A 22,222-nucleotide genomic window follows, 5' to 3' on the forward strand; every position below is an offset into this window, starting at 1 on the left:
ACATCAGCAAAGCCAACATCCACTCTCTTGGCTGACTTCTATAATGTGCTACTGAGTCTGGTCACAAGCAGATATTACTTGTGATGATCCAAAAAAGAGCATTTTTAGATGTAGTCAAGGAAGAGCGAAGCCAGGCACTGCTCTGTTAGGGAGCTCTATGAAGCTGAGCTCGTGCCCCAGTTTTAAGTGGTCCTGAGCCTATGCTTCAGGAAGAGAGTTGAGGGAAGTGCTCTCAGGGCCCAGAGAAGTGTTTGCTAATTATTATGTTCTTTTCAAAAATTTTAAAGTATCATGAATCTCATGATCTGAAATAAAAATTCAAGTGAAGGTTTACCTAGAATTAATAGTTTGTCAAGACTACCTTATAAGAATTTTGTAACATGTATTTAAATTATACTTACTTTTCCCTATAAGCGTTCTCTTTGAAAAAGACAGCATAGTGACCAAGATGGAATGCATTTCTTCTGCAACCATCAGTATAATCCAAGTAGAATGTTTCATATTTATTGACAGTTGCAGGGCATTAACAGACGTAATAACGCATGTTGCATGATTCAGATAACCCAGATAGAAGCTGCTGGTTTCAAGAGGTTTGATTTTTATTTCTTCCGTTAATCACTTTTTTCCCCCATGGGTTTCAGAGGAATGCTCTTCAAGCAGTATCTCCTGCCACCATGGAAGTCTTGATGCGTGTTTTAGCAGACTGTGACAACTGGGATGACAGAAACCCTGAGGAAGTGAGCAGGAAGGCAGAGCTGACTCTGAAGTGCCTGACAGAAGTTGTCCATATCCTCCTAACCAGCAGTTCTGACCAGCGGCAAGTGGAGACGAGTACAATATTGGAGAATTATTTCAAGTTGCTTAATTCGGACCATTCGGCTTTACCTAATCCAAGGCGATGCCGGCAGTGGGAGAGCAGGTTCATAGCGCTACAGATCCAAATGCTGAGTGAGTACTCACTTGTGCAGTTCCTTTAAACATCTCTTCATAATAACTCATCAGCAAGTAATGGTAGAACCATGATAGTAATATTAACTGAGTATTCTACCAAAAAATGTTTGCTTGACTTAGCTATTGATGTATTTCAAACATTTCTTCACTGACATGACCTTAGATGTATTCTTGTGTAATCATTCACTACAAGAAAACCTGGAAGATCCCATATCAGATGGCTACCATTTAAGCAGGGTGTCAAGGTTGATGGACTGTTGGTGTCCGTTAAAAACCACACACTTTTTCTAGGCAATAGCTGACACTTATCAGCACCTTAATAATTGCAGGATGAGTCTGTAATAAAATACCTGTGTGGCGGCTGTTTTGTGGTAGTTCGCTTTACAAATGGTGTTATTGTAAACATTGGCCAAAAGTGATGGTCTGAAACAGTTGGGTATAAGTCATTGCATAAGAGTTCAGGATTTGGAGTTTTGTCCACTTTGATGTTCAGGAAATAAAATAAGGACATTTCTTTTCTTAAACTTCCAAGAAAACTGAGGAATAGTGTGACACATACAGTATAAGGATGCTGTAGAATGCAGAGTAATTGCTTGATGAGAGAGCCAGTGTTTGTGTGCTTTAAATAAAAGGTGTGCTGCTTACGTACTCACTGCAATGGCTTTAAACAGAGCCCTAAAGCAGTCAAAGGTATTCAGTAGCTGAATTTTTCTTCAGATGTGGTAGATTACATAATAATTTTTACAGCATCAAAATGTCTACCTTCAGGCCTAGTTCTGTGTGCTTAAAACACACAACATTCTTGATCAAAGAATTCACAGCATATAGTTTGTTGTATAATTTTTTTTCCTCATGTTTATTATGTAATGTGCAGAAAAGATGCTTGATGGATTTGGGAAGTGTTTTGTCTTTGATGCCAGTTCTGTTTTAATTTTATAGATACCATCACAGCCATGTTAGACTGCACAGACAGGCCTGTTCTGCAGGCAATTTTCCTTAACAGTAACTGCTTTGAGCATCTCATTCGACTGCTGCAGAACTGCAAGGTAAATTTCCCCTTATCAGCGTATCTTTAACAAAACCTGTATTGAAATATTGCAGGTATAATAATTACCTTTCTATCTTGCTTCTGTATTAGATGCAATTGATAGTGTCTGTATACTGTAAGTAAGACTTTGGGTTGGTTAGAGCCGCTAATCCCATGAAAAATCCAAGTTGCTCCAAAATTTTATTTTATTCCTAGTGAAGTAGAGGTATATCTGGTCTGTCTTGTGGTTAGAGCAATTAAAGCTTATTTTGAGTCTTGAGCAAAATACCTTTACAGACCCTGCTCAGTGTCTAAAATCTGTTAAGGTTGTTACTGTAATCACACTCATCTGTCCTGCCCTGTACTCCCCACTCTATCTACCCTTTTTTTAATTTTTATTTTTTAAAGTATATTCTGTCACTGTGTTGCTAGGAAATTGCTTACAAATGCTGCCAAATGGAGGTCTGAATTCTAGTTTCAGAACCATATTTTTCCTTTTAAAAATCCTTGCTGGTGTGCCTTTTCAAGTGTTTCAAAATATTTGAGTCTTGTATAGCTGACATAAAACATGAGTTCAAGAGGTTACCAGTGTTCTTCAATTGTTCTCCTCCTCCTACACAGGAGTTAGCTTTTACATAGATGTTGTGTTTTCATCTCAATCCTACATGGACATAATTTGCAAACTAATGTTTTCCACCAGTTGCTTTGTAGATTTCATTTTATCTTGGTGCAGAAGAACAGAGATATGATAGAACTCGTGGAATATTTTATTTCTCTTTTTGTGATGTGTTGGTGGCATAGCTATTGTGGTCTCTTCTAGTGCTAGAAAATTTAATGCCACCTATAGTATACACTTTGATTCAAATCAATTTAGATTTTGAATTAGAACATACTTCAGTGCAGTGATAGATTAAAAATAAATGTGTTTGGATTATAACTTGTTATAATTGGTGGCAGGATGCCAGCTGACTTGAAGTATTTTGAAAATAGTGTTTGTAGTTTGGTTTTTTTGGCTCCTCCTGAAAATACATTGTTTGACCTTTCCATTCTCCTCCTCTGGGAATGTGTGCCTATTTTTGTACTGACCTTCTACTGTGTAAGAATTCTTATTTATTTGTTTATTTTCTTCATAAATCAGTATGCAGTGTGACGTTTACCTTTTCATGGAGACTCTAGATATGTTCTTGCTCTCATCTAAACAATGGTGGAATTTAAGAAAGCAGGAATTGCTACTCTATTTTTGCAGCTTGTTCCTTTTATTTTTATTTTGCCTGTGTATGTGTCATAAGATATGCTCTTTTGAAGTTTTTTTCCTGTGATAATCTCACATATTATTGTGGTAGATTGGATAGCAGTACTGCCAGTTTGCTACATAGTGGGTTTTTTTTAGCTTTTCACAGTCAAAATATCCCCAAGGATGAGAACTGTGGACAGAGTGGAGACTGGAAAGGAGTATATTTGTATTTTCAATACGCTGTTACAGATCTGCACAAAAGCTTTTCAAAATTACTTGGTTAAGCTTTGGTGATGAGAGTCATTTAACAAGCTGCTTTGTTCAGTCTGGAATCTTTGGATCTGTTAGACTTTCTTGAAAGTTGGACTTTAAGCAAAGCACAGTGACTGCTGGCAGCATGCCTTGTTAAAAAAAGCCTACTATTTTCTGAACAGCTTTTAAGTAGAAGAATTTAAACCATACTGACATAATAATAAAAGTCAATTTTTTTCATTTTATATGTATTATGAGAATTGAGGTAATCCATATGAAAAATTTGGTTTTCTTTTTTAATGTCTGTGCTTGCTTCTGTTTAATGTTCTTATTTCCCTCTGAGGCATACTGTAGTCATTCTGCAGTGCTAAGTGCTCTTGACTGTGATGTACCTTTCAGAATGACTTGTGTTTATAACTTATGTGCTTTCACACCTATGTAAGTCAAAGTAATATCTTGAGTGTTGTCCTTCTGTTTGCCCTAATTTATGGAAGTTGATTTCTCAGTAGAAGACTACTTAGCCAGATAATGGAGCAAAATATATGAGGAGAAAAAAAGGCAAATGCTAACACACTAAAGGCAAGTGTTCCTTTTTATTTTTTTTAGGGACTTTTTTTTTAAACACCTCAATAGAATCTAAAACCAGAAGAAGATAAAATTAGTCCTGGTTAGGTTACAGCTAAACTTGGCACATCAAGTGACTGAAATCCATTACGAAGATATTCGGATGAGCTTTAGACTTGCAAATTCAGGAACTGACTAGGAATCCGGATACTATTCCCAGAGCAGCGTCTTAGCTGAATATGCAGTATAGGTGTATGTTTCATTTAAAGCTATTTAGAACCTGATTCTTAGGATGTGGCCCAGAAATTCTGCTATTGTAGCTGTTTGAAGATCAAAATGAGGCTTTAAGCAACCTGATGTAGTGGGAGGTGTCCCTGCCCATGGCAGGGGGTTTAGAACCAGATGACCTTCAAGGTCCCTTCCAACGCAAATCGTTCTATGATTAATGGAGGTTTGTGTCTCGCTGGTGTGAGAACATCTCTCTTTTTTTTTTTTTTTTTTTTTTTGTGGCAAATAAAACGCAAATCTGGAGGCAGCCTCCAAAGGTTTGGCTGCAGGTAACTGTTTAATACAATTATCTCCATTATTCTTGTCTCTGTTTCTAACAGCTGTTTTTAAATGCTAACAATAAAGTGGCAGACAAGAGTGAGAAAGACCTTGCCAACAAATTACTGACAGAAATGAATGAGGACCAGGTACCTACCTAACCTGTATTTTGCTTCAACTGAAGTCAAGACACAATCAGAGGAAAATTGATTCCTGTGCTTCACCTAAACCATCCTCTTTAAGCCTTCTGCAGCAAGATGAACTTATGTTGCTGTACACATCAGAATTTTCTGTTGCTGAAAAACATTTTTTATGAATGACAGATTGAATTTAACCTTAGCTTCAAATTGCAAATATTTGCAATAGATTAAGCCTCATTTATGCTTCTTTTAAGGAAAAGGTGAAGTACATGAATGGAATTCAGATAAATTCTATCAACCTGGTGGTGATTTTTTTTTCCCCCCCCTCCCTTTCCTCTTTTTTGCTTCTTTGTCTCAGCACTGTGGTGTTTTGGATTCTGGGGCCTTGTTTGTGAATCTCAATGGTTGTATTTGGTGTCCTGATTCTTTGCTTGTCATGAAGAACAGATGTTCACAAAACAATGGACAGGCTGAATCAGGGAGGTAGGAATAGCCAGTTGCTTTAATTTTCCCCAAATGTTGTGGAAAGTTTCACATGCAAATTGTTATATTAATTTTATAGTAGGATGATTTGTTCTGATTAAAAATGAAAAGAAATGCTAAATGCGACGTATCGTAATTTACAGACTGTGATTCTAACTAATAGCTTTGGGTTTTTTAGCAACTCAGTGTGACACTGTAACCACATGTAAATATTTCTTCACATCTAACACTGTCTTCTGATTTTTGATGTTTCATTTTCAGAATATGTCTGATATGCATGTAATATTTCAGAGATGACAAAACAGAGTATATTTGCACAGTTTTGCTAAGTAGGTTTACCGATGGATGCAAAATAGTGCTCCAAGGTTTTTGTCCTTAAACCACCACAGAAATACCATTATAAGCAAGCATTATAGGAAAAAAACTCAAAAAATTACTTAAGTTGGGAAAAGAGATGTTGATCAATGCAATGAGGCTGTGGACGAGGCAGCCACCTTACTGTGCTGGTGTGACTTCTTTTATAATTTGTGTGTGTATGTTGCATTGGTGTGTAGAGGCTTGGATGGAAAAGAAAACACTTTATTATGACCTGCTGGTGCCTTGATTGTCCAGCTGCACACACACACTGCAGGAGGTTTCCTAATTTGTTTTCCTCCCTCCCTCTTGAGGTTGTCCATTAGCCACATGAGGAAAACCTGTTTGTCCATCAGAATATTTGAAGTGCAGTATGTGTTCTGAATGCTTCTCTTCTCTTGAAGTATGTGGCTAGTTGTTCACTATTAGGTAATTCCTCGTAGGCTGAGGGGCTATGAAATCTTGACAGGTCGGGAGATGATTTTTGAGGCATGTTAGCAAACTCTCAGTTTCCCTCCTGGAAGGAGGGCACAGTATAGGTTTTGAAGCTGAACTATCTTTGTGCGTTTGTACGTAACTTCTCTGCCTGCTACTTTCAGGTGTTTCAGGGACGTCTAGACTGCTTGGCAGTATCAACCATTCAAGCCCTCACAGCAGTAATGCACAAGTCTCCAGCTGCTAAGGTAACGGTATATATGCAGAGGTCTCTCTGCAGTAGGCTTCATGTTCTTGTTTCCAGTTAGTGTTTTTGTAAGAATGCCTTGATGAATCTTGCTAATGAAGATGAGCAGATTGTGGTCATGTGTTCCTGTCAGAGAGGAATAGCTGATTAGCATCCTTTATCCATTTATATGTGTCTAATGGCTGGACAGTAAGCCATCTTTTTATCAAAACTGGAAGATCAGAGTGCTAGCAGCAATTGGAACCTTTATAAAGGATTGTTACTTGTGCCATGAGTATGTGGGATAGAATTAATGGATGTATTTGCAGGAATTTTCAGACAGGAGTTTGTGGTGTGGTTGTATTATGGCTTTAATCCAGGGCAGTACTGCTGTCCAAATGGTGCTCTTGACATTCCCCTGCACTTCCTTTGTAGTTATTCTCGTAATTTGATAAATGGACAGGTTGTGGTTAGCATATGAATCTGGCTGGAAGCTAAGCCCACAGAAAAATAGCAGATTTATTCTTAGATAGCCAAGCTCCTTAGATTGACCATGAGATTGCATGATTCTAAGTCCTTGGCACAGCAAAAGGGTATGTGGCTGCACAGTGGAGGCTAAAGGAAGAGCAGAAGTCATTTGGTTTAGTTGCTACTTGCAGAACAGTCTGAGTGAGAAGTGACAGGGACAGTTATGCTTGGCCACAGCCTTACTCTGAGTGCTTATTTCTCCACTGACTCTGGAAAGCCTGGGAAGAGTTGTATGTTGGAGGTGGGGACTGGCTGTAATTCAGAAAGGGTCAGTAGAGTTTTCAACTGTATTTCCACTGCGACATATATATATAATTTCTTTTTGTACTCACCTAAGCAGTCATCTCACTTCTACTGACAAAGACATCCTTGGGGAAAAAAAAAAAAAAAGTGTTTTAACTTCAGTGCAGAGTATAGCCCAGATAAGACTATTCATTCTCTATGAGGTGTTAACCACAGTTAACTAAACCATAGATGCATGCTACGGTTTGAATTTTGCTGCTTGATTATTTTCTTTTTTCATGTAAAATCAGTTAGTTTTCAGAAAAACTTCATTGGAACACTTTTCTAACTTTTGAAATGTTTAGGGTGGATGTTTTTTTAACCTAGCTGGACTGGAATAATCTTACCCTCTGAAATTAATATCTGAATACTTCTAATTCTCAACATAATCATTTCATTTCATGCAATAGTTTGCATAAAAAGGAAGCTGTAAGTATTTGGTGATAGAATTAACATTTTAATTCTACAAAAGCAATTATATTCTTGGATAGGTAATTATTAAAATATAGCTTTGATCTTTTATTTGTTTATCTACATGCTGCAGCTCACTAGAGATAGCATAATGGACCTACAGCAGAGGGGTTTCTAGCCTTAAACATTATTCTTGCATTCCAGTTATTGTGTGTCTAATACCATGTTAAACTAGAACCTGCTGCAGCAGATGAGCAATTTTGTCCATTTTATTTGTTAGTGAGACTGGGATTTTTATCCTCAGGAGGTCTTCAAGGAGAGGATTGGTTATGCACACATATATGAGGTACTAAAATCGCTGGGTCAACCCTCACGGGAATTGCTGGAAGAACTCATGAATATGGTGAGATGTGCTTGCTTTGAATGCTCAGATGCTTGCATCGCTTCAACAGTACTTCTAGCCCTATTTTATTGTATTTCATGTCTGAGTTCTCTGCTGTTTTTCAGGCCGTTGAAGGTGACCACATGGCTGTTGGGATACTAGGCATTAGTAATGTCCAGCCCTTATTGCTGCTTATCCAGTGGCTTCCAGAACTAGAATCACATGACCTGCAGATTTTCATCTCAAATTGGTTGAGGCGAATCTGCTGTATTAACAGACAGAGTCGTGCCACGTGTGTCAATGCGAACATGGTCATCCGTATCATTGAGACACTAAATTCCCACTCCGCGCTCCATTGTACTTGTGCAGAGAACCTGATTGCCCTTCTGGGCTCTTTGGGGAGTCAGTCAATGGGCTCAGAAGAACTGCTTCAACTAATCCGGCTCCTGAGGACTGAGGAACCAAAACGAGCTCACCCTTATGTTGTTCCAGTGATGCGAGCCATTCTAGCAATGGCCCGGAAGCAGGGCATGGCTAGTGCCTTGCAATATTTCAACTTGTGCCCCAGCATGGCCGGAATTGCTGTTCCATCAATTCATAAGTGGCCAGGCTCTGCGTTCTCTTTCAACGCTTGGCTCTGCCTTGACCAGGACCGGGTGGACCCTAGCACGACTAGCAAAAGTGGCAAGAGGAAGCAACTCTATAGGTATAGTTCCTATAACTACTTCAACAGCACAAATCTAGGTCATCTGTTCCCTGTGGCATATGGTACCCTGTGACATGTGGTACTTCTGCTTATATTCGTAGAATGCATTCTACAGTGCATAGTTTGTAAAGGGGAGCAGTTTCAGCTGTCACCAGAGCCAGGCTGTGTTACAGAAATAAACATGTAGTTCCTCAGTTACAACGCTTTCTTGCCTACGGTTTCAATATATGTAACACCAGATTGTGGTGAGGTTCGTAGCTTAAACAAACAGAAGAGCATTAGAGAAATCAAGCCCCCCAAAGCAGAACAGCCTTCCCACCCTTCCCTGTGAAGGTAATTAAAGCTGTTTTCTGTATGAAAGCTCAAACAAAAGGACACCTTTATTTGCTTAAGTAATAGACATTGGATGGTTTTTGCTAGAATATAACTTTCTGAGTACTAACATTCAGCAGCAAACAAAATGCCGAGCTGGGGAATACTAGCTGAAGGATCTTTTGTTCCCTTCGGTCCACTTTAATGCACTGCAATTTCAGGGGAAATGTTGAAGAGTGACAGAATTAGTTGTGACAGAATTGGTGTTTTCCAAACCACTATGTCCTAGTGTTACATGCTTCTGTTTATTAATAACCATGGTGGCAGGTGGAGAGCCCTTGGATTTCTGTGGCTGCCCTCTATTTCTGTAGCACAGCCCTGATGAAGGGTGCCACCTGATGAACTGCCACAACACTGTTTCCAGAGTTTGTCAGCGTGTCCCTCTTAAGTAGACTGTAGTTCTAGAAAACTGGGGTGGAATTGCCCTATAGAGTAAAAGAGCTGTGATTGGATTTCAGTATGATGATGATGATAATACCAATAACTGTCTGCTTTTCTGTGATTTTGTGTACGATATTAAAGACATTATTCTAGTTCTGGGAAGCTAAAAGAGCATTGTATTGAAATTAATACAAAAAAAAGGAAACACTTAAAATTCCAGTTTCAGCTTGAAATGTTAAGCAACCAACTGCTTTAAAAAAAAAAAATCTTTAAAAATTGATCTAACCACTATGTTTTACAGTGTTTAATTGTAAGACAGCTTATGTCTGTTGAGGTTGTCTGTAATATTCATTCTCTGTGTGTGTCTATTTGTTTCATATATTGATTGATAGATGCAGATATTTGATAGTACAATAGTTAATGTATCCACTTAGAATAATAGTGCCTAAGGGCCTGTAGCGAGTTTTGATAGCAGTTTACAATCTATATATATCTTTTTGTATTCAAGTGCTTAAAAAAGGAAAGGTTTCTTAAGGCAAGCCTGTGCTTGCAGAACTTATTTATAGATAGCTGCTTACAGCTGATTTGCTTTATTATATAAGTGGAATAATATATATAGGAATGACTAAATTTATATTTAGCACCAGGGTAAGATTCTTGCTGATAGATAATGACAGATTAAAAAAATCATGTGTGAGACTTGTCTCATCAGACAGCTTTAATGCAGATTTGTCTATAAAATTAAAGATTTAACTTTGTGCATTTCCTAAAAGAGTTATTCCATGTGCAGTCTTGGTCTTTAAAATAAATAAAATCTCTGTAGAGAAAGCGATGATGTGAAACAAGGGAAACAGAGAAATAGTATCTACTCACTGTAACAGTAACATCAGGAATCCACCTGCAGTGTTGGCAGCTTTGCCAGAGCCTGATGGACAAAATTTAGTTGATAGAAAACAGTACAGGTTGCTGGCCAGTCTCTTCTTTATTATGATATAAAAAAAATAAAGTAAAATAGCTTCCAGAGACTGCAGCAGGCAGGAATTTGTAACAGAACCAGCTTAAGCTGTGTGGGTGAAACTGAGGCATTACTTGTTGGAACCAAGGTTGTATTTTCGTGTAAAAGATGAACGGCCACGAGCTGCTTTGAGAGTGTTCTGGATCACCTTTGAGCTGCGCATGGTGTGCCTCGGGGTCCCTTCCTTGAGGCAGTTCTTCAGCTTGGGTTTTTTGGGACAAGAGTAACAGCCAGTCAAATAGTAAATATTGGACCAGTGACAAACAGCTTAAGTTGGTTCTCTCCTTAATGAATGTACTGTTAGGTTATTGCCAGTAGTTCTGATGAAGTAAGTCCTTGATTGTGTGTTTTGTTGTCTTTTTCTGTAGTTTTTTTACAGCAAGTGGTATGGGCTTTGAAGCATTTATTACATGCTCTGGGGTACTGGTGGTTGCAGTTTGCACAAAGAGGGAATATGCAACAGTGATGCTGCCTGACCATTGTTTTTTTGACTCTCTCTGGGTAAGATCTGATAGTGAAACCCACTTTGTTTAGGATAATACTGTTAACTCAGAAATCGAAGTTACTCTTTGTTTGTTTTACAAATAGTCTATTTTATCGTGTTTAAATAGTTCATTGCATAAGAACAGATCAGATCTCGAAAAATGCAAGCAATTTCCGTGTAGATTAGTGGTTGATTGGGCTAAATTGGGCCTATGTTACTGGTTACAGTATTGTGCTTAAAGATTTCTTTTTTTTAACAGGCAGAGGTTTTTTAGTACCAGATTATAACAGTCGTAGGTGGCTGTGGTGCTATGTGGATGAATAAAATGTGCTACTATGTTTCTCCCTTGCTCTTTTCTGATCCCATACTTAATCATAGAATCATAGAACAATTAAGAACTGATGTGCGTTATCATGAAAGAGCTGTAACTCTTTCCTTTTAAAAAGCTGTTTACATGTAAACTACTTTAAAATAGAAGCAGGTGATAGGTGGTCTTATCTTCTTGTTGATGCTTTTTTTTGGATTTATTAGGTGGTTTCCTCACCAGATTAGTAGAGATAAATTTAGATCTTTCCATACAATCATTTCACTGCTTTTTAATAATGACTTAATTTATATTTTATATTGCTTAACCAGCACAACATAACTGTTGTTCACATGCCTGGAAAGAGGCCTTTTGGTCAGAGCCTTGTGTACATCTACGTCAACGGGCAGCAGAAGGTCTCTGCCCCACTTCGATTCCCTGCCATGAATGAAGTAAGTCGCCTTTTGAGTCCTAGCCTGGTTGTGATGAGCTCTCACAGAACAATGAGAACATAGTTGGATCTTTTTCAGTTTGATATTGAGTAATCCAGTTAAAGATCGTTTAGTGTGTTGCTATAAGCTTCTGCTCAACTTTGGGGAGCGTCCAGGATATCAATTTGGGTATAACTAACCACTAATTAAAGCTTTTTTAGTCATCTCAGTTTAAAAGCAAAACACAAACAACAACAAAACAAATTACCTTGATTAGACTGTGAAGTTTTTTCTCAAAATAATTGCCACATCATACTGACATAATTTATGAGTAAATCACAGCTCTGCCAGCAGGATTGGTGTGACAACAGGGAATATTCCTCACTGACTATTGTTTTCAACAGTAACTTTTTTTACTTTTATTTAATACGCTAATATTATACCTGCTTTGTTAGCTGAATAAGTGGTTTACATATGTCTCAAATGTGTACACATTTAGCCTAAAAAATGACCCTAGCCATCAAAGTGAGTATGTGTCATCTTTAGTTTTCTTTGTAAGCATTGTCCATTCTTTTTGTGGAACAAATCCGTGTTGAAGTGGGCTACAACACTGAACATTCTACCCTCTTTTGTAGGTCCTCATTTGTTATTTGTTAAATACATTGACGAAACACTTAAATTGGGCACAGTCATATCAAAATCAGTATATCACTTAAAAAATGAGAGTAAATGGAAATTTAAATTGCGAAATAAAACTCTAGATTTTGGCTCATCTGTCGAATAAGCACTATAAACATCTCTCTGGAATAACTGATGCGATAAATGTAGCAGATATGCTGGGCTACTATTTTGGAACAAAATCCAGAAGATGAATGTTTGACGGGGTATCTAGAGCAACATGGTTCCTGGCTCTGCTCCTGCAGAGGTTGCACAACAGCCAAGGTGGCCAGATTGCTCTTAACTAAAGAAAACTAAAGAAAAGGCACTCTGCTGTTGTGGAACATATATGCTCTTTCTTTTTTTTTTTTTTTTTTTTTGCCAACCCGACTGCTTCTTTTCCAGGGCATGTCAGACCATGTTACTCTTGGTTTCATTTATTTAGTTCAGGTTTGCCAGAGAGAGTCTTTGAATTTGCTTTGTAAACTGTTAAAAACGGAGGTTAGGTTGACAGTGTATGTTTTGTTTTCTTTCGTCCATGTGCGACTCTCCAGGCTTTTACTTCTTGCTGCATTGGTTCAGCTGGCCAAAGAACGACGACTCCTCCTCCATCTCAGATACCAGATCCGCCTTTTTCTTCCCCTATTATGCCCCATCGGACATCACTTGGGGGCATTCTCTCTACAGGAAGTTGGGGTGGGGTGCTCGGAAAACCAGAACTCATCACCAAGATGATCTCAGCAGGGACTCAGGACAGTGAATGGGGATGTCCAACATCTTTGGAGGGTCAACTTGGATCAGTTATCATCTTTCATGAAGCACTGCAACCTCCTCAGGTGAAAGCATTATATTTAGCAGGTAAGTGTTGATTGATTGTACTAGTTTTAGTGGAATAAATGGGGTGAGCTGTGTGTGGATAAGACCCCACTGAGCTTTGCTCTACACAGACACCTAATGAAGAAGTTACAATCCAGAAGAATTGCAGAGCTGACGTAAGTGAGAGAGCCTTATAACAAACGTACAATGGAATTATAAGTATTTTATAAGGTTTTATTTAAAATTCTATGTTTGCATAAGCTCATCTATTTATTAAGTGTACAGACTTGCCAAAACCAAAAATGCTAGGTATTATTTTCACTTGAAAGTTCATAATTTTTGCTGCTCTTTGCCTACTTATGAGTTTACAGTTGAGACTCTTTAAAATATTACCCTTGTTTTGATAGGTGACTTTAAAGGTGATTTATGCTTGAGGATTTTTCCACAAGAATCAACTAAGAGATCATTTTAAAAAAAAAAAGGTTTCGATAAGTTGTGTCTTACAATTCGAGGTGTTACGGCATTAAGTTCTATAATCACTTAAGGTTGTTGGAGATTAGTATAAAATCAATTCTATGGTTTAAAGGGAATAAACAAAACTATATTGAAGATGACTCTTTTTCTGGGCATTTGAACTTGATGACGAGAGAGGTTGTTGACAAAATATGAGATAAGTATTTATAAAGGTAGAAACAATAGAGATTTTAGAATATATTAAAAAACCTTCTTTGTGTAGTTTAGCATTTTATTAAGAATCGGCTTTTTAAGCCCACCCTATAGAGTAAATTATTCAAGTTATAGAAACTACTTTAAAACATGTCTCAAATAGGTATTTAAGTCATAGAAACTACTTCAAAACATGTCTCAAATAGGTATGGTTTAGAGTGTGCTATTTGTTGCAACAAAGTATAGTAGCATAAAATTTGTGAGGGACAACACTAATACCCAATGGATTCTTAATATATGTGTTATATAATTTTGTCAGTAATTAATATTTTTTTCTAATAGGTCCAAACTGTTTAACTCCATGGAAGTCTCAAGAGGCTGAAGTAGCAGATCTCCCCAGTAAGGTGCTGCTTCATTACACACCAAAGGTATGAAATGAGACATCATTTCTCTTAGATTACACAGTGTGCAGTCATTTCAGAATATCCTCTAGATGGTCTTGGTTTTGGTTTGTTTTTGCTGATTCATAGAACAGATGAGCGTGCGATCTTTATGCTGTGGTTTTTATGGTAAGATAAGGAGCAGCGAGAGCTTCCTTAAACTGTAGTCTTGTGCGGAGATAGTAGGTTTTGTTCTTGTTTGGCAGAAGGACAGAATTATCTTGTACAATTGTCAATATTAAATCTAAGGTGACATACACGATGGTTTAGGGGTTCCAATTTGTTTCAGTACTTTAATATCAACACAATGGCGTGAACTCCTTGAAACATATTATCATGCAGCATTCAGAAGTCTTACAAGGGTCTTGTTTCCTAAATGATACCATAAACTCTTAATTTATTTAACAGGCCTGCAGAAACCCAATTTGTCTTGACCTTTCTGCAAATCTTTTACATGGAAGACTAACTGGAAACAAAGTCGTGAACTGGGACATCAAGGTAAATCCATACCGAAGAAACAAAATTTGATGTAAATGTGACAGTGGTTATATATATTTACCTAATTTTTGCAATATAAGTTATTATCATAATGCAAATGACATTTAGCAGATACAGCATATTTTTGTAATGACAATTAATGGGTTAATGCTGTAGTCAGAGTAGTACTACATTACAATTATTGAGAAATAACAAGGCCTGCCGCTCTTAATGCAATAGATAATGCATTAAAATATTTTGTGTTAACTGACTACTTCACAATCTGTTCAATATATGTTGTGTATTGAAAGCATTTTATCATCCCTAGGGGATTCTAGTGTAGTTTTTTTGCAGTCTTAAACTCTGAATTAGGTTAAGATTAGCAGGGTTACATTAACACTTCTGACTTTTGCTGTATTGTTTGTATAAAAATGTGTTACTGAATTGCAGACTAACTTAAGCAGGAACCAAGGTGTGGAGTTAAAATATGACAAGAATCTACCATTTTCTGAAGTTAATCATCTTTAACTTCTCCTAGCAGCTGTATTTGCAGCACTACTGCTATATTAGTGCTGAGTTTAAAATTTAACATTTTCTGGCTCAACCTGTTTCTAGTCTTCTGCTCAAACACTGTATTGCACCAAAACTGTCTTATTTTTTGTTTTCTTACCCAGCAGAGAAAGTCCTTACGCCCTTCTGGTTAATCAGTTAATGTTAGTCTCATGCCATTGGCAATTCAGATCTGACTTTATACTGTAGAATTAAAATTCACAATTTTGTCAGTTCCAGTGTTGCCAAGGAGATTTAATATTAGTGATTTAGACCTTTTTGGTGCTCCACAAACAGAATACCATTTAGGCAAGTTACACGTTGGTTAGATGTCTCCTGTGTAAAATAGCAAATGGTCTTCTACTGGTAGTTAATGGAGATAGAGTGGAAAACATGAAATGCACAGCAGTTTAATAAATCACTTTGGATACCTGTCTGCTTATTTAACACATATGAATATAAAAAAATCAAAGTCAGGCTTAGGTCTGTGCATGAGGAGGTCAAGTTATTTGCAGTGTCAGTTTGATCCAGAAACAGTGACATAAATAAGGATTTATCTCTTTTAAATTTAGATAGAACACATCTGATTCAGGTTTATAGGTAGAATGTTTTGATTGGGGGCTCTTAGCTCTGAGAAAAAATAAAATCTTAAAGTCTGAGCATAGAAAACTTTTCAGTAAAATACCACGGTTTTTTGTCTCGAGGAAAATTGTGGGAACAAATAAATATTAGCTGCTTTATTTTTTTTAAAGAACAGTGAACAATTTTGCACTAGCAAACTAATTAATAAGGAAATAGTGTTGCAGCTACACTGTGCTGTGCATGTGCTGCCTTATGGAGGTTAATGTTAAAAAAATTCAGACACCTACTAATTAACTTTGCTATGATACAAATAGTTTGAAAATGCTGCAATTTGTTCTCTTCACCCAGTATTGAGAAGAGAGGTGGGCGAGAAGTGTTTGTCTCTCTAACTTTATGGGAAAACATACTGTGAGTACAAGTTTTAGGAGAATCATTCAGTAACAAACGTGATGGGGTTTAGCATCCCCTTGAGGAGGACTCGGATGATGAAAAAACACAGCAGCTGATCAGGAGCTCGTGAGGAGATAGGTGCAGCCTAGAAGGAGCTACGGTTACCTTGTGCTTCAGACAAATTCTACTTTTCAAGGTCTATTTCTGCTTCCAAAAGCCGTGTGTCTGTGGTACCTCTTTGTTCTACGCAACAAACATAGAATTCTTCATCCAGGAGATAAAATTTGCAGATTTAAAAAGCTTTCTTAATTTAACTCTTCAATTTGATTAAATTCACCTTAATAAATGTGGGCAGGAGAGGGTGGCGTCATGGAGATGCGTGGAGCAGTGTAAAAATTGAAAAAGCAGGAAACAATGGAGAAAAAAAGGATGTTTTCTCCACTTCTTGCCAGCATTTCTAACTGGGAAGGGAGAGTGATATCCCATGTTAATAGACTGGCTTACAGGATGTTGGGATTTTTTGGCTATTACAATTTTACTGCACAGTAGTGTTCATTGGAGTAAGCTGGGCAATTGAATAAGTGTCTCTGGATGTCTTATTAAGACCATGATTTTCTAAGTGGCATTTTGAATCACTTTATAAATCTTGTGATTTGGGTATGATGTACCTTACCACAAGAAGCATTGAAGTTTTGATTTATCCTTGTTTGTGAAGAGGGGGAGAAAAGGAGACTTGTGCAGCTCAGTTATTAAACACTGTGTTCTAAAGTAGTTGCAAAGTGGTGTGTGAAATTCTCTGCATAATTTGTGAGTACGTAAGGTTCTTTGCATTGGGAGTAAATTTCTGGAACTAGTTTAGAGAAGTTTATTTATGGTGACGTTCTTCCTCCTTTTCCTCTTCTTTAGGATATGATCAACTGTATTGGTGGTATAAACGTGCTGTTTCCATTGCTGGAGCAGATCAGTTTTCTTGGTGGGCAGATGCCTGAGAAGGCTGAAGCGGAAACTCTACCTTCAGAACTAGTTACTCCTGTAGAGGGAGACTGGGTGGTCTTGTCATCCACAAAGGCCTCAGGTAGGAAAGTACCATTGACCTGAAATAATTTTTGAGCTCAGTTTTTAGAAGTCTCCCTGCGAATGACAGAAACACATTTTATTATGTGCTGGCTTCTCTGAAGTACCAGTGTAGAGCTGAAAAGCCCTTTCTGGTTGTAGGTATCTGACGTGGATACCAAATACCAGGAGTTCAGCACTGTGTAAAATTAACCTACTAACATATTTCAAATATAGCATTATTTTCCTTCTTTAATATTACATTGGTATAAAAGTGTGCAGTTTTTTAATTTCTATTATGAAAAGTTTGTTCTGATTATTTTGAGAAGTTGTTTGGTGCAATGCCTACCAAAACCAATAGGAACTTGAGTGCTGGCTCAGACAGCTGGATGAAGACCTTGCAGCATCAGAACAGCACTGTTTAGCCTTTAGCCAAACTTTCAGTTTCTTAGGAGAACGTTCAGACAAATGTTCTTCCAGATACAGTCAGATTTTAGTATTAAAATTAAAAAAAAAAAAGAAACATCAAAACCAAGACAGTGGAAAGGAAGCTTTAAGAACGGATTTTTTAATACCGAGAGTGAACTTTGATCTTAACAGAGACTACTGGGAAATCAGACCTTGCAAGGAAAAACAGCTTTTTTTTTTTTCTGTTTCAAATACGAGATGTTGGAGTAAAGTTAAAAAAAAGTTTTTTAATCTCTATTAATTTTTTGTGTATCGATGCTAGAAAGTGTCAGTTTGCAACTATTAAATTGTGACATATATGAAAGGTTGTAACTGAGAGAGAAGTTTGCTGTAAATTACAGCTGGATGTAGCAACTGAAGTCAAGACTGGAGTCGCTTTGTTCTGGAGAGGCACGCAGTGGCTATGACTGCGCACTGGAAAATTCTAAAGACAACCTACAGCTACAGAACAAACAGAAAAGGAGTTGAGAGGTTCAGGAAGTAGCAAGGAGTATAAACACTTGATTTTACTTCTTCCTCTCTACTTTTATGCAGTGGTCTCACAAAAAAACATGAGCCTTTTGCTGTTGTTCTGTTTTGCAGAAGCACGCCTGGAGAAAAACATTGTTGCAACTTTTATCTTGATGATAAAACACTTTATTCAGAGACACCATGTTAATCAAGAAAATCTTATTCACTCCCATGGAGTTGCCACCCTAGGAGCCTTGTTACAGAAGGTGAGCAAGTTTGAGAAACATCCCGTAGTGATGAATGTTGTGGATGGGATTCTGATTACTTGGAAACGTTCTTCACTTGGCCAAAATGCCAGGGTCTTCAAAGTCTCCTTAGTACATGCTTTTCTTTCTCATGTTTCTGAAAACATGGATCTGCGAAGTGAAAGTATTCTGTCTTTTTTGTGTGTTCTGCTTTATGTTATAGATTTCATGTTGTATGATTTTTCAATTTAAACTGGGTTTGTGTTTTTTGTACTGTTTTAATGGAACCAGATATTGCTGTAGAAGATGAAAGAATCTCAAAATTTCATTTTAAAAAAATTGAGTGTATTAAGATATTCAGTATTTTGACTGCTAACACCTCTTGTTATTTTGAAAGGTGCCAAGCAGCTTAATGGATGTGAATGTGCTGATGGCAGTACAGTTGTTGATAGAGCAAGTCTCAGTAGAAAAGAACATGCAGCTTTTGCAGCAGATGTATCAACACTTACTTTTTGACTTCAGTATCTGGAACAGTGGGGACTTCCCCTTCAGAATTGGTGAGCTCTTGGACTTGGGCATACAAAGACACAGTACTCTTCTCTTGACGTAAATCTTTATGTAGGTTCTAACAGAAAACTTTGTCTTGTAGGACATATACAGTATCTTTCTACAATCATCAAAGACAGCAGAAGACTCTTCAGAAAGAAATACGGTGTGCAGTTTCTTCTAGACACACTCAGAATTTATTATGGGTATGTTTTACCACTTTAACTTCTCCTCATTTATTGTATGTGGCTGTTGTTTTTTCGCCCTGCCACACCGTCATCCTAGTGAGAAAATTAATTAATAAAACTGCAGGTTGGCTTCTAGTGGTTGATTTAATTTCCAAAATTGCATTGAATTTTTTTTTCCATTTGACTTGATACTTTTCCTTGACTTTAATTTTTGTGATAGAATTATATAGAATTTATGTCAATGATACTGGAAATCCTTGGAAAGGTCATTAAAATTACAAAATTGAAGAACTTGTTATCAACAATACAGATTAAGTCATAGATCATTACTGTTATGAAAAGGGAGGGTGTTTATCATTTTAAGTTCCTTTATATACTTGTAGAATTTGAAGTAGGATGTTTTTTATGAATCTAAAAACTTTACCTTTCAGTTTTGCTGAGGTATATGTCTACTTATGTGTCATTGAGGAAAATTGATTAGAAACCTTGTTCTTCCCTTCAGAGGGTGGAAACCTGAAATCCTGGCCCGTATCCAGATTGTACAAGTTAACAGTTCAGGGCTTTTATAGACTTGATAAGTGTGATCTACTATTGCTTATTATTCTGCAGTGACCTTTCTTCAGTACAAAATGGTAGCTTGTGCAATGATACCTGGGGAGATGAAAAGCTGCAAAACTAGCACAATCAAATTGCTATTAATAAGTCATGAAGGACTTCCTGAGGTTGCTTTTCATGTGTATAGGAGTGGCTGTAAAGACAGCAGTTTGGCTCCTGATGACCTGAGAACAATACGGACGTCACTCTATGGACTGATCAAATATTTCCTGAGCAAAGGTGGAACGCATGAAGAAATACAGAGCATCATAGGATACATAGCTGCCACCAGTGAGGAGGAGCAGGTATCCAATGTGGCATAAATTAATAGTTTAAACTGTACATGTTTTGTTATTGCTTCTTGGTGTTTAGAAATCTTGTGTGCTTATAAGAGGGGGAACAAAAAATCACAAGACCACAAGCAAAGTATTACTTAATCTGTGGTTTGCTTTTAGATGTAGCTGAGGCAGTTTATAGCAGCACACTGGAAACTTGACAAAGTGCTCTGCAGGTGGCCATATTTTTACTCTTTTATGTTGTGGTGGTTTTTTTTCCCTGAAGAGGGGAAAAAGCACATGATATCTAATACTGCCATTAGAAAAGTTCTCTTATTTTGCAAAAGCAAATGAATTAGACTTCAACTGATCAGAAGCTGTGATGATGCAGTTTCTGTTTTGCAGATATCAACAGAACTTGAGTGTGCTTTGTAGCTCTGATTAGAGTTTGATAAAGTATTCTATATATAGAAAAATAGTTTTAAATGCAGTAATATTGAGCGGAAAAAATACCAATTTCATAGCAAGCAAGGGGTAAAATTGAAAAGTTAGGAAAATCTTCCCAAAACAGAGCATGAAGTCTGAATTAACTGTGGATTAATTTAGTTGTCTTAATTTTGTAGCTCTGTGGAATTCTGGACATTCTCTTCAGCCTACTTCATTCCAGCCCAACACCAGACCAGCTTTTTTTGTTGCTTTTTGAACCAGGGAATGGTGATATTCTTTATGCTCTGTTATTGCATCAAAGATACACTGATAGGCTTAGAGAACTTGTGTTCAAGGTAATGAATTGTATTATATGTTCTTAAATTAATTAATTGAACATAAATTTGTATGTTTAAATAGTCTCACTGGAGAAGTAAATGCAGTTACAAAGGTCCTAATAATCCAAATTTTAATTTTTTCTTCTGTCTCCTCTTATGTTATCTAGATGTTATTGTTTACTCCCATAGTTGCAATGGAATTAGTGTTCTCTTGAAGTAAAATATTGGAATCTTTAGGAGGAAAGAAAAAAAAAAGATTCCCACATTGTTGAATTAGATTACAAAATAAACTTCAGAAATTGTGCACCAGCATGTTATATCATACATAGTTAAGAAGTCGGGATGCTCCCTTGTGTTTATTTGCATTTGTATGTACTTTTTCTTGCAGATTGTGGAAGAGATGCTGAAATGTACTAAAGTTTATGAACGTAGTAAGCACCGTATGAGACTCAGAGAAGTGGGATACTCTGGACTGGGGCTCCTTCTGAATGAATCACCAGTTACTGTTTCTCTTATTAAAAACCTTCTTAACCAAGTTCTGTACGCAGGTAATTGGCAAGTGTGTCTGCCATTAGTACACCCCTGCTGCTCAGAAGCAAACATATTTATTTGGCTTTTTGTTCAGGAAAACCAGAGCCGTTACCTTACAGAGCTGTTCTATTTGAATCCCTTAGTTCCCTGAAGTTTGTTGCCTTTACTACCTCTAGAAGTAGAGGTGAACTCCAAGGCAATTTTTAATATTTAGCTGTTACGTTCTATTGCATGATATCCTTTGTGTTGTTTTTCCTTTCTCCTCTACAGATCCTGCTGTGAATTACAAAGATCTCCTAGCTGTAGTGCATCTGGCTCATAGGTCAGATATAAACATGCGAGTGATTATCTGTAGAAAGGTTAGTTGTCTTTAAAACTGGAGTACTGTCCTTTAAGCCCCAAAGCTTTCCAGTGTGATCTCTTATTTATTTGAGACATGGTGGCAGTATTTGTTCCTACTGCTTTCTTTAGAAATGTTAAAAATTAAGCCTATCTGTTGCTTAAGGTTGAATTTTGTGTATTCAAGTCCTTTTAAAAAACCAAAACAAAAAGCAAAGTCACAATTCTCAAATAGTTTTTAATTTATATGCGATGGAGATAATAGACTCCCTGAATTGGGTTTTCTTAAAGGATGCTTAAGACCATGGTCAAAGTTTTGTTTGTATTCTTAATATGTTATTTTGATAGAACGTATTATGATTCAAAAGAGAGGCTGTGGGTGCAGGGAAGAGATAGGGAAGAAACAGTGACGTTTTCTTGGTGTTCTCTGGCTTGTGTCACTGTAATTAGTGGTACTGAATGTAGCTGAGAGGCACTGGTGTAAATTAAGGTTTCGCAAAGTGAAAAAAAAAGTGAAATGATGACATATACTATTGGCAAGCTTTTATTGGTAAGATTTTATTTTTTGTAGTCTAGTGGCTGAATAGGATTATTTGTTGTGATAACTGGCTTTGCAGGAATTGTGGCAGAAGAGTGGCTGAAATATAAGGCCTTACCAATATGCTTTGATACCTTTTTTTCCCT

General features: G+C 37.1%; 1 protein-coding gene across 1 annotated transcript in view; it reads left to right on the top strand.

Annotated features, from left to right (window-relative positions):
- LOC104275124 (neurobeachin-like protein 1) overlaps positions 1 to 22,222 on the top strand; it is a 78,541-nt gene that overhangs the window by 29,096 nt on the left and 27,223 nt on the right. Inside the window, 18 exon segments of the mRNA XM_009870987.1 lie at positions 642 to 948; positions 1,891 to 1,997; positions 6,151 to 6,234; positions 7,738 to 7,836; positions 7,941 to 8,521; positions 10,658 to 10,790; positions 11,410 to 11,529; positions 12,720 to 13,023; positions 13,990 to 14,075; positions 14,496 to 14,585; positions 16,992 to 17,160; positions 18,189 to 18,322; positions 18,699 to 18,858; positions 18,951 to 19,053; positions 19,778 to 19,934; positions 20,528 to 20,686; positions 21,057 to 21,216; positions 21,470 to 21,558. Coding sequence (XP_009869289.1) covers positions 642 to 948; positions 1,891 to 1,997; positions 6,151 to 6,234; positions 7,738 to 7,836; positions 7,941 to 8,521; positions 10,658 to 10,790; positions 11,410 to 11,529; positions 12,720 to 13,023; positions 13,990 to 14,075; positions 14,496 to 14,585; positions 16,992 to 17,160; positions 18,189 to 18,322; positions 18,699 to 18,858; positions 18,951 to 19,053; positions 19,778 to 19,934; positions 20,528 to 20,686; positions 21,057 to 21,216; positions 21,470 to 21,558 — 3,042 coding nt within the window.

The sequence above is a fragment of the Apaloderma vittatum genome, unplaced genomic scaffold, assembly GCF_000703405.1.
Source record: "Apaloderma vittatum isolate BGI_N311 unplaced genomic scaffold, ASM70340v1 scaffold19446, whole genome shotgun sequence".
In the NCBI taxonomy this organism is placed as follows: Eukaryota; Metazoa; Chordata; class Aves; order Trogoniformes; family Trogonidae; genus Apaloderma; species Apaloderma vittatum.